Source organism: Botryllus schlosseri, chromosome 2 (genome assembly GCF_051294905.1).
Source record: "Botryllus schlosseri isolate E-star chromosome 2, Bs_hap1, whole genome shotgun sequence".
NCBI classification, from domain to species: Eukaryota; Metazoa; Chordata; class Ascidiacea; order Stolidobranchia; family Styelidae; genus Botryllus; species Botryllus schlosseri.
Genome location: NC_137237.1, coordinates 15467099 through 15479328, shown reverse-complemented (window position 1 = coordinate 15479328; position 12230 = coordinate 15467099). Strand labels below are relative to the sequence as shown.

Here is a 12230-nt window from a genome sequence, read left to right as displayed (position 1 = left end):
AAAACGGTGAATTTTTCCCACTTTGTGATCGGTTGACTAAAAAAAAAAAACGTCATCACTTCTGCTCAGAGCTCAAAATACCGTTTTTCACTCCACATTGCCAGGTGGATGACTTAAAAAAAAAAAAAAAAAAAAAAGGTCATCTTTTCGCTCAGAGCTAAATTCACCGTTTTTCACTCCGAAATATCCGCCGCAGCGTCACTTCTGTGCTAATTTGCGGCATATCAATCGCAATTTGCTCTATATCTGACCTAAATTTTCAAAAAAGAGGACAAAATCTCCAAAAAGAGGACAAAAGGGCGTCCTCCGAGGACACTTTCAAAAAAGTCAAAAAAGAGGACAAATCCTCTTAAAAGAGGACGTATGGTAAGCCTAAATGATAGTCAATTTGTCATCTCTGTTCCGCGCCCCCTTGCTCTTTCCATTCCTTGAGCCTGTTGAGAGTGCGCTCTTTCTGGGTTCTTTTTCTGGGCTTTTTGTCGTCGTAAGAACATAGCGACGCGGGGGGAAGATGAGCTCAGAATAACCTCCGACGTGGAATGGAACCCGGGCCGCCCTGGCGGTGGCGCTTATCGTCACCACTCCACTGTCTCCCTCGTGCGAAATGCGAAGGGCTACCAGTTACTAGTGTCTTGGTTTTCGTCACTTACTGGACAGGCTTCCCGTTGGTTACCAAGAACAGTCAACTCTCCGGGACTCCAACCTGGAGTCACGAGTTCATTTATGTCGCCGCAGTGTGCGTCGAAGCGCCTATGTTCGGGACTATTAACTAGACTCCCGTTACGCCTAGGCGAGAGCGAAGACGAGCAACGCCCAGATCGAATACTGCGTTCACATGTTCGATTGACCCATGTTCATTGTCCAACTGCTCTCCACTTCCACCTGCAAAGCTCTCATTTGAATGTTTGCGGCTCTTTTGGTCCTGACGGGCGACCTGGCGCCCGCGTTGGTGACCCGACATAGCCAAACGACCTGCTGACACGATCAATCAAGCCTGAATGTCCATGATGTTTGGTCATGGCGAAGTGACGAAATTTGCCAATGTAATTATTTTATGGTAGAAATTAAAAATTGAAATTTTAACGCTACTACTGGTTAAAATCGAGCCTAAGTTGACGTGTAGAACATACGAGATATTTATTCCTAGGCAAGGAAAGGACTACTGTCCACTCCACATCACTGCAAGCAATGCACTTCAGAAAATCAACTCAACACCCAAGCCATGCAAGACGGAACAAAGATTGGCGTTTTTCAATTCGAACTTTATTCCATCCTATGTTGCAGGATAATTTGTTTGACACAATTTCCAAATAATATTGGACACAGATATTCCATAGAAAACAGCTATCAAGTTTACACGATCTAGCAGCAAGAAAAAGCTTGGTGACTTCTTAGCAAGTTGGAGCATCGACTATCCAAGTCTAGTCTTCATGTTGCCTTTGCTTTCTTTGCAACGCGTTTCGTCGACTTTGCTCGGTCACGCTTGCCTTTCACGACTTTTGGAATATTTTTTACTCTCACAAAACCTCTCTTCTTCTTTTTGGTCTATACGATTTGCAAAATATAATTGAATGCTTCTACGAATTTAACGAGTATGTTACCACAGCTCGCAATATAGGCCTAACATGGATTAATTAGACCAGTGGTTCCCAAACTGGAGGGGTGAGAGCATCTGAAGGGGGGTGCGTAGCTGTGGTCAGCTGAAAATTTTTTCGACCTCCGAGGCATTTACCTCTAATTCATAGTTATTGTTCTGTGTATAGTCCGAATTTCATATTTGGAATTCTCTCATCAACAGTTATAATCTTCCATGCCATCAAGCTATCCGTCCAGATTGCCAGCATAGTGGTTGCATTTTGTGATATAACGACAAGGTGGGCGCGACATTTTTCACTATCATTAAGGGGGCGTGTCTAAAAAAATTTAGAACCACTGGATTAGATGATGGCTGGAAATGATTATGACTAGTCAGGTAAGAGCTTCCTGGAGTATTTCGACCGATCTTCGGAATCCAGTGATAGGCCGACCGATACCGAAAATTTTTAATGTGTCAATCAGCCTATAACTGACATATCAGCAATATTTTTTGACCCAAGCTGACAAGGTCAATCAGTTTTTAGGACGGTGTAGTGGACAGATCATTATTATTGGAAAATATGATAAATGACAAAATAACTTTTTACAGAAATATATATGACGCAGGCCATCACAGGCACCGACTGATACAAACACATGGTAACATGTATTTGCGATAATCACTAAAATGCTCCTTTCCTACCCGTCCGTGAAAAGTGGCTACGTGCGAGGATTTGGATGTGAAAGAAGGGATAAGAAAACAAACTCGCAAAATATACATTCATCATGAAAATATAGTAAAATGCTTGCTGGCAGAAATCGTTTTTGAGAGATATCACAAAGATCTCAGAGAAAGTCGCGATACCGTGTGTTCGGCTCTTTAGCTCAATCTAACTTAAAAGTTCATAACAGTTCAATAACCAGTAACCAGCTTCTTAGACCACGACAAAAACCAGACTTTTAGTGGCATCTCGCGACCCGAGCCTCACACATGAAAAAGAATGCATTTACAATATTACAGTAGTAGGCTACGATGACACGAAACATGTCTGACGCATGCGTTTTCAAACAGGGATGATTTAAATTCCTCTGCTCGTTGTATTTGTACTACTGTCTACTCAGATTGCAAGAAAGGTAGTATTCGGTGCCGACAACGGAGCATATCCATATCGAAAGGTTTGGCCATCCAGAGACGGTCATTTTTTTGGCCAAGGTTTTGTTTCCGCTGATGTTTTTGGCACCGCATTTTATCGGCAGTATGTTGGCCAAAATGTTACGTCTTCATGTGCCCCAACGCAAAAAGGGTCGGCCTCGAAATAAATGAGACTCATAGGCCTGAGCATGCTCACCCCTACACTAGTTCATCCTAATGGCCTTCGTCCATATTTTCCAGAAAAACCAGTCAGACAAATCTTATCATGAATTCAAATCAAAGGTCAGCAGATTCTCATGTTCAAGCCATATTTTCTGTGTCTCATTTATTGGCTATAGTAGTACCCAACAGTGACCTTGGATATGTAAAAACTACCAGAGGATTTTTTGCAATAAATTCAACAAATAAGATAGCTCTGGCACCATGTCGACCTAAAATTATACCCTTGTGAGAGAAAAAGTTATTGTCAAAGTTACGATTAGTGGTGTATCCTAAGTCAAATAAGTTGCAACAATTGCATCGCAGCTACAAAAGTTAGGGAGACACTGCCATTGAATTACCTATTAGGTTCATTTAGATTATTCCATGTCATAAAAATTTAAAATTATAATTTACGGTTTTCACCCACACTCATCCGGATTTTCATTCGCACAAGTGCGTATTATCCCACAGGTCGAAAAGCACTGGCCTACACTTTGTTATATTTGGTTCCATGACTCCATAGTTGATTGCGTGCAATGTAGTTAAACCAGAGGTTTTAAAATTATCATTTGCTAACAATTTCCCCTGAACTGTGTCCGCTTGATAAGTTTCGGGTTAATCATATTTTTATTGAAGGAATAAACATATTTTTATTATGAATATGTTGTATATTAAAGTTTTGTGCCCCAAAAAAGTACTTGCAATTGTCAAAACAAAGTGAAATAATTCCACCCACCTTCTTGGATATATATTTAGTTTTGTAGTGCTTGTGGGTGAGCGGATGCGACAGTTTGATTCGGTTTGAGGGTTTCTTCACTCTGAAACGGACGAGTACAATGATTTTCACCCAGATGTGGTAAAAGTAGTAAACAAAACAATGTTACTCAAGTGCAAGTAACGCCATAAATTTCTACTAAATTACAAGTAGAAGTAGCAATTTTAAACACTACTACACATACTAGAAACTGAAGGCCTAAAAAGTACTTTAGTTTTGAAAAGTAGATTTCAATGTTGACGGGCCACATTTGACAGTTTACAACAGGTATTACATCAGGTAATGATGCATCAAATGGGTGGAAAAAGTCTCTAACCTGTCAGTCTATTGATACAATCCACATACCTGTAAATTCTGACAAGCCAGTGCTCCGAAGTATACGCCTCCTCCAAGTGCTTCAGTTTGATGTTTTTATTTCCAATCTCCACGTTTCTGGTTCGGTCGAACCCGGCCGGGTTGCGGAAGTCCAACTGCACGTCGCCGAATCTTGATAGAAAAAGCCAAAGTTCGGATCTGCCGAAAGAATTTCGTTGACGCGACCCCATACCTGTAATAACTCATCTTGTACATCAGGCAGTTCAATAACGTTTTCGATCCGGACTTGTCAACTCTGAATTCTCCTTGAGGCGTGAAATAGTTGGATTCTTTGATATCCTTCGGATGCTCCCCTTCGGCGATGCGAACCTGGTAAGCACATACTAGATAGCAGATCAGGCGGTACTCAAAAATCAGTCCGATTATCAAAAACATTTGAAATTTCACTTTCACTTATTTCAAAAATTGCATGCGCTAATAACTAACATATAAAAATGGTCATGGTCAGTAACAAATTCGGAGTACTCCAGTATGTTTTGCTTACTTACACTACTTACTTAAGCGTTATTTCTACTTGAGTACCAACCGTGACTACATTGACCAATTACCATCCCTGTCGACATATTGTACGGCACACACCCGTCACTAGGAATATCCGTCAAGAGACTCCTTGTGAGAGTAAATTGGATACCGGTGTACTGTTTGCCGTAAGCAAACATTAGTTAACATCTGGTATATGTAGATAGTCACACTTTGTACCGCATGCGGTGTGGGTTGTAACAGCCGTATAATTTCAACGGCCGGTCAAACATGCGTCTCACTACTACAGAGAACTAAATGACAATCTGTAACTTTGAACAGCGTTGGAAACTTCGATTTGGACTTCAGTCTGCCGTATTATGGTTTTATCAACGTGGTTTGCATCCGTTTAACCACAGAAATAGAAATCTTCCATTTCAGGCCATCGGAGGTGCTCGGTATCTAAGCAACCCTAAATTCCTGCTCGCAGATTTAAGTCCAGCCATAAAACAGACATTCAACTTGAAATTTATGTAGGATAGCGTAGATTATATGCTCAAAAAGTCTTGAAATCAAACACAAAACAGTGCTACCGAAAGATTCTAAATACAGGGAAGCAACCAATTTTGTTGTATGAAAACCACAATCTCTCGCCGTATCATAACGTTTCTACTTATATCTACAAAAGATCTCAACAATAATCATACTCAAAAACACTCACCATCCACAAGAACTTGTTGATGTCATCGCCGGAGTAACCTATGACCCCGCCAAATATGATAAGAACATAGTCAACGTCCAGCTCTCTCATGATCTCAATCGCTTTATCTTCGGAAGAAGACATCGCCTTGCCGACCTAAACAGAGCCACACTGCTCACTTTCCACGTTTTAGATAAGAAGTTCTTGACCTGGAATTTTGCTTGTTGCATTACGCGATTAGACAATCAACTTAAAATGAGGTATAGACTTTAGAAAAATAGAGGCATTAGTGCACCCAGTTTCCAACTTTAGCATACATATACTAAAAAATACATGTTATGTATGTATCTAACTTGCATTTCCGCCCCGTTTAAAATCTAAATTACCTTGGGGCAGTACCACAGCAGAGGTCCAAACCACCGTTCTATATTTTGTCAAGTAGCTAGTATTTGGATGAAATTGTTATGTGATGCAGACACTTGAGTAGTTTTTATGTATCTGGAAAATTGCTACTTCTGCTTGCAATTGAGTAGAAATCTACAGAATTACTTAAATATATAGCGACGCCCAGCATGAAAACCGTCGCACACACAGGAACCGATACAAGATATGAATCATAATCCCGTACCAAAGCAATATGACTGTTGTTCCAAGTGTTATTGTCGACCAGCGTGGTACGATTGGCCATTCCCGCAATCTGATAACCGTAATCCCACCACGACATGACCCTGGCTTTCTCGTCGGTATTCTGTCTCAGCCAGTAGTAGGCCTCGCGGAAGTCGTCTAGAATATTTCTCGATCTGAAAATGCAACAGAAATGGATGAACGGATAAATCACTCCTATCAATCAACTAAGGTGACCAAATTAGTCAATTGCCAATGACAATTTCACTCAAAGCTACTTTCTTCACAAGTAAATCCAAAAACCTCTCATTAAGTGAGTAGTACAAGCAGGCTAAAAGCTACTCGAGCAATTCAAAAAGGCTGAAGTTCTGGGAGGTACAGAACTTCAATATACGATTGAAGAGTATATTCATATTGAAATCAACCCAAATATTTAACGCTGACACTCGTCAGGGGTAATCGTCAGCAACTGGTGCAGATCTGGATGGAGCATTGTATATCAACAATCGGAACACCAAATATGACGTCACCGGATTGAAATTTCAAATAATCAGGGCTAAGATATCGTTTAAGCTCAATGCACTATTTGTAGATGGTGAATGAACTCCTGTTGACAGAAACTAGATTTGTGTATTTTGATGAAAATCTCTTTTAGTTGCTGACGTTCACCAGAAAATATTCGGGTTCGTTTCAGAATGCAGAAGAAATTCGTCACAGACCACCTCAGGTAATGAGCACACGCACCCGTCGTTATTGTAAGACGCGAGCACCACGCTCGGGCTGGAGTAAGCGTTGCTGGTCACCCACGTGCAGTGCACGACGAACATCATCAAAATCATCAGCATCATCACAATCACAAACATCTGCAAGGAAGACAGTTGAAAAAACACATCACGAGATTCAAAACCGCGACACCCACCCGCAAATTGTGGCCGAGCGAGTTGTCTTCGTCTTTCTTTTTCGGCACGACGACACCGGGGGCTGACGAACGCTTCTTTTTCGACACTTTCTTCTCCGGAATGGATTCGTCATCGCTGTCATCACCGTCTAACGATTCACCGCCGATCTGGACATTTCTCACTGTTACGGCGATGCTGCCGACAAGATAGCATAACGGTGGAGCGTTCTGCTCCTTGATCCATAGGCCATTGGTTCAATCTCCAGCCAGATCAGACCGAAGAGGTGATCGGTAAAACTGTTATCTATGGCTTAGCAAGTCTCAAAAGGCTACATCTGCACCTTCCTTGTCCAGCGGCATATGCGCAACATGAACTCACGGTATGTATATGCACAGACCGTGTGTATGTATGTGCAGCATGAGTCAGTGTACATGCCACAAAAACATCAAGGACAATAATATATGATGTCCTATTCCTATTTGACTACTCTATTCGACTCGAAACTTCATACTTGATTGACAAGTTCAGGGAAAGTGTTTGTTTTAAGCAGTGCCGTTGCAGCACTTTATCAGTACCCCAAAATGTGTTTTTTACTTTCATTTTTAGTATAGTAAAATCAAGTTGATCAAATCAGTACAGAAATACTCTACATATGTTAGTCTACATACAAATTTCAAGGGGATATATATAGCCTCTTTCACTCCCTCCTGGTTACGCCTATGATAGAATCACTCGGTTACCCTAGTCGTGTTGTTACCTACGGTATGGGTGAAGATAGATCGAATTATATCTCGGACCGCAAATCACACGCGAAATCAGCATTACTGAGGTTGACACTCATTTGCAAACATAATCGAAACTGTTCATATATACAACGGCGAAATACGATCCTAGCAACAGGAAAGACTAGCGTAGTCCCGCGTTACACTATCATGAACAATACAACAACGGCACTAACCGATTTTCTTTGTTCCTCTTCCGTTTCCTCCTCCTAAAAGCAAAAAGACCGTCAAGCAAAAGAGAAAAAAAACGCCAGTCAGCGGGATCAGTCACCTTCAAAAAAATGCTGAAAGTATTGGAAAACGCGATTCCTGATAGAACACACACGCACGGCGTCAGCGTTAGCATCAATCTCACCATGACGCCGGCAAAATACGACGCAAAGATGGCGTACAGAATGACTGGAAAAATACACAAGCCGAGGGTAAAGCACAAAAATAGCCAGACGCGTCGAGAGCGACTCACTGAAGACACGCTCGTCGTTGACTTTCTTGATACAGAACCAGAGTCCGGCAGGGAATGTGCAGCACAGAATGTGCAGGTCGAAGAAAAATGAAGACCACGTCGTGGGTTGATGCTCCGATACCGACGCTATGATCGGTATATGGATCTTGGCGTAACCGGTGTCCCACAACGAGTAGAAACGCCCGCTCCACGGCGCGATTATGCCTGATATATGACATGAGGAAATGAAGTCAATCGTTATACCCATATCTAGACAGCTCGAACAGACTTGTATGTATATATATATTCATCAGATTATATTTGTCAAGCTTAATTTGGGTTGCAGGGTGGATTCAGACCTATTGATCGCTCGCGAGCCACACCTGTCAAACCAGGCTAAAATTTGACCTTAAATCAACATCTTCGTTTTTCAGTGGGATGCTTCATTTCCAAGCCTATTGTGGATCATCATGGCTCTATTCTAGTGACACCTTTAACAGCTAACAATGCAATTGATTCAAACACAAAAATTGACTGATTTAATATAGTTATAGATCACCAAAACAGTGGCTCTAACTGCCGTGTCATGGCAACATAATATGTTGATGCATTTCTGTGCGCTATTTGCTCGAGACATGGCGTTGGTCCTACTTCCAAAATCATGATCAGCATCATGGATCATTAGGGCTCTATACTAGCAGTTCACCTTTATTTGCAAATCATGCAATTGGTAAGAATACAACAATCAATCAATCGAATATAGCCGAACTATAAACCACCAAAACAATGGGATCATGACAATTTAAGTTGGTATAATTCCATGCTCCCTTCGTATTGGCCCTGCGTGTGTCGTGATGAATCAAAGATTTAGCTGCAACATGGTCGCATCAAATTTGGTTCATTGAAATAATATTCTTATATCCTCATTCGGTTTCCACGGATACGATTATTGCGTCACCTCAAATAGAAAAGATATTCCATACCTGCGTAAGTCAGGCCGACAACAGTGGCAAACACCAACCCGGCAGCGGCCAGAACAGCAAAATAAAACAGCGCCCGAAACTGTTGGGCAGTCATTTTGGATCGCAAGTAATCAAAAAAGCAGTAGGCCTGGAGCAGTGCAAACACCCCTGACACAAAATTAGAAATGTTAAAATTTGCCACACCACAAAACGGAATCAGTAACATTACCTGCCGATGCCATGTGTTCACTTGTGCGAATGGGTTGGAAACCTACAAACGGTACTTGCATAGACAACAACAGTCCCAGTATGAAAAATGTTGTGTATGCTGAAACAAGATGGCGTTCGTCAACCAACAGAGGACAAGAGGTTAATCATTATCATTGATCATTGCCATATGTGCTTCTCATCAAAATCTAATAAAGTATGGCAAGTATCCAACTGCCGCATATCAAAAATGCTCACGTAATTATCATAACACCAACATGTACATACCGACATACACTCGAGTTGAGTATCTCTGCATAAGTAAAAGTATAAAGACATGGAGTGGAATCAAATTGATGATGAATACGTAGCCTCCCCATGCTGACACCTGTGACATAAAATAAAATTGTATTACTGGTAGTGTTTTCCATTGTACGTAGATTGGGAAATTTTGCACCCTTTGAATATCAAAATGTTGAGGTATGTGCAATTACACATACTGAAATTAAATCAGGATTCAAAGAGAGAGACATCAAAATGATGAAACGTTTAATACATATTTGCTCAGCCCGTCCGCACTCAATACAATTACTTGCACATCCATATTAAAACGAGTTACTGTAATCGTCAGCTACTTACCATGTAAAAATAGGAGACGGCTGCACAAACCGACCAGAAAACAGAGCCTGTCTTCACTGATTTGATCCACAGGAAATACGTGAATTGCAGAGCAAAGATCGCAATGCCTTCATTGTCATAACTGCCGGCAACTGATCTTGAGATATACCCAGGAACTAACATGAAAAAATGGGGAGTTTAAGATAATGAAACACCACCCGATATCGACATGAGGAATGCCACAATCGATCAGATGCTCACAAAGTATTCAGCGTTGCTATTAAAGTAAGAGTAATACCATAAATTTATACTCGGTTGCAAGTAGATGCGACTACATGGTTTTTATGCAAATTTGTCTCAACTACTTTCTCCTTTCAAAATGAAAGCGTAAAAAATGATAGGCTAAATCTAAAATATAACCACTTAATTAATGCAAGTATGCAAAATCTACACGAGTACGCATTTTTTTCTATTTCCACAAACTCACCTATAGCAATGAAGCAAGCCGCGAATAGCCCAGCACCAGGAGACCACAATTCCTTTGTTAATAGGAAAGTAGAAATGGACGTCAACCCGCTGAATAAGGGAGCAAGAAACACACACACATCTCTGATGTGGATCGTGATATTGAGGGCGTTCAATAGCCAATGCAAGGCCCCAGCCGTTACCATCAACCCGGGAAACACCTGTTCCGAGTATTGGAAGATTAGTGCAGGTAACAAATCGGAAAACGGACCACAGTCTAAAATTTTGAGAATCTTGACATGGTAATAAATTACAAACATCTGTTTTGCTAAAAAAAACTTATGAACATACCGTCCCTCCGACAATTCTTCCCAGTGGATACCATGCCCGTTCGTCAAACCAATTGAGGAAATTGTAAAATCCATTTTCACTCAGATGATGTGTCGCACGATAGTTGAACCTAGTTCAATTATAACATTGCATTGATACAACAACAATTAAATATACTGGAATCTGAATGAGCCTAGGCTGTATGGTATGCTGACTGCAGTACTCAAGTTAATACCAATGTATTAGTTAGGATCCATTATGGAATTGTTGGATATAACCAGCCAGCCAGCAAATTTAGTCTGCTGGCCAGACCTTCCACATGATTTGTTTGACACAACACATGAGGTAAATAACAAAGACCAAGAAAGCTGTGATGTAATTGTGACATTTTCATTCTCACAGCAATAAGACAAAAGAAAACCTAACAAAAGAAATCTCAAAAGCAACTTGAACTACTATAAAATTTAGAAAGATATTTGAATGATTTGATCATTCATATCTTAGCTACCAATTTTCTTCCAGCTCTGCTAAGGCTAGGATGACCTCCTTTAAAGATGTAAAGCTAGTAAAATATACTTTGGATTGATCTCCAGCAAACGTCACTGCATCAGTGTGATGGTGTATTTCAACTTTGACATCCAATTGCCAACCGTAAAGAAAAAGCTTAATACACAAATTCTAATATTCATTGGCTCAAATATATATATATATATATAGAGAGAGATATGATATTCTTTCTCGCTTGCACCATCGAGATGCTTTGGCGACGGAGTTGCGATACGGCCCCATCGCCCATGAGGTCATCTAGTCTGCACCCCCGTTTTTTTTCTCCTTCATGCTATCCGTGATTGCTGAGCGCCTAGCAGGATAGCTGCGGATACCATTTTTCGAGTCTTTGGTATGACCCGGCCGGGGATCGAACCCACGACCTACCGCTCGAGAAGCCGGACGCATAACCATTACACTATCTCGCTCGGCAGGCAAAGAAGGCAAATTCATTGAATAATGATTTTTGGCAAGAAAATTTCCAAAATGATTCATTAAAAGTACACCACCAAACGATCAGGATTTAAACAGAATTTACAACTCACCAAGGGTCGAATTCATGAATGATGCTCTCGAATCGAATGACAGCAAATAATCTCGAGGAAAATCCTACCAAGCAGCACAGAGCCAACACGACAACCGTAATAAGAGATGTTATTGCACTTGGGCTAGTGAGTCTGGCGACGGTACTCATTCTGCAACGAGTTTCTATGATTGCAGGAACAGACCTAATATCATTGCAAGTGCAACATCTATATGATATCAATCCAATAGATGCCTAAACACCTGTCACACGGCACAAAATGCATTAAAATTAGCGTACATACAATATTCAGTGAAATTATGCCACACGATGTGTAATCTCAAAGGCGCGAAGGCCCCGCCACCTGCAAATACCCAAATACCGACTTCGCATTGCAGCCGGTGAATGCTAAATCTGGATTTGTACACCGGAATTGGCATGAGCTGTTTGCGAATGAGCCGCTTCTATAAATCACTCAACCGCAGTAATCACGTGACCTGATCAACACGTCTGCACTTAGCAATAAGCATGTCGCTGTATGTCCCGCGGATGGCCGGACCCATTTCTCCCTTCTTTTCAATTTGGCGTGTGTGC

At 41.1% G+C, this 12230-nt stretch overlaps 1 protein-coding gene across 1 annotated transcript; it reads right to left on the bottom strand.

The window, feature by feature from the left end:
- Nucleotides 1-1241: 1241 nt before the first annotated feature.
- LOC145433802 (dolichyl-diphosphooligosaccharide--protein glycosyltransferase subunit STT3B-like) lies at nt 1242-11922 on the bottom strand. Its single transcript, XM_080311058.1, has 18 exons — nt 11659-11922; nt 10589-10697; nt 10260-10458; nt 9794-9948; nt 9443-9542; nt 9177-9275; nt 8969-9115; nt 8007-8210; nt 7815-7942; nt 7720-7752; nt 6782-6928; nt 6607-6725; nt 5867-6038; nt 5260-5394; nt 4252-4388; nt 4050-4190; nt 3666-3747; nt 1242-1545 (listed from the first exon to the last, which is right to left on the bottom strand). The coding sequence occupies exons 1-18, from the start codon at nt 11805-11807 to the stop codon at nt 1429-1431; spliced, it is 2373 nt and encodes a 790-aa protein (XP_080167184.1). The 5' UTR covers nt 11808-11922; the 3' UTR covers nt 1242-1428.
- Nucleotides 11923-12230: the final 308 nt, after the last annotated feature.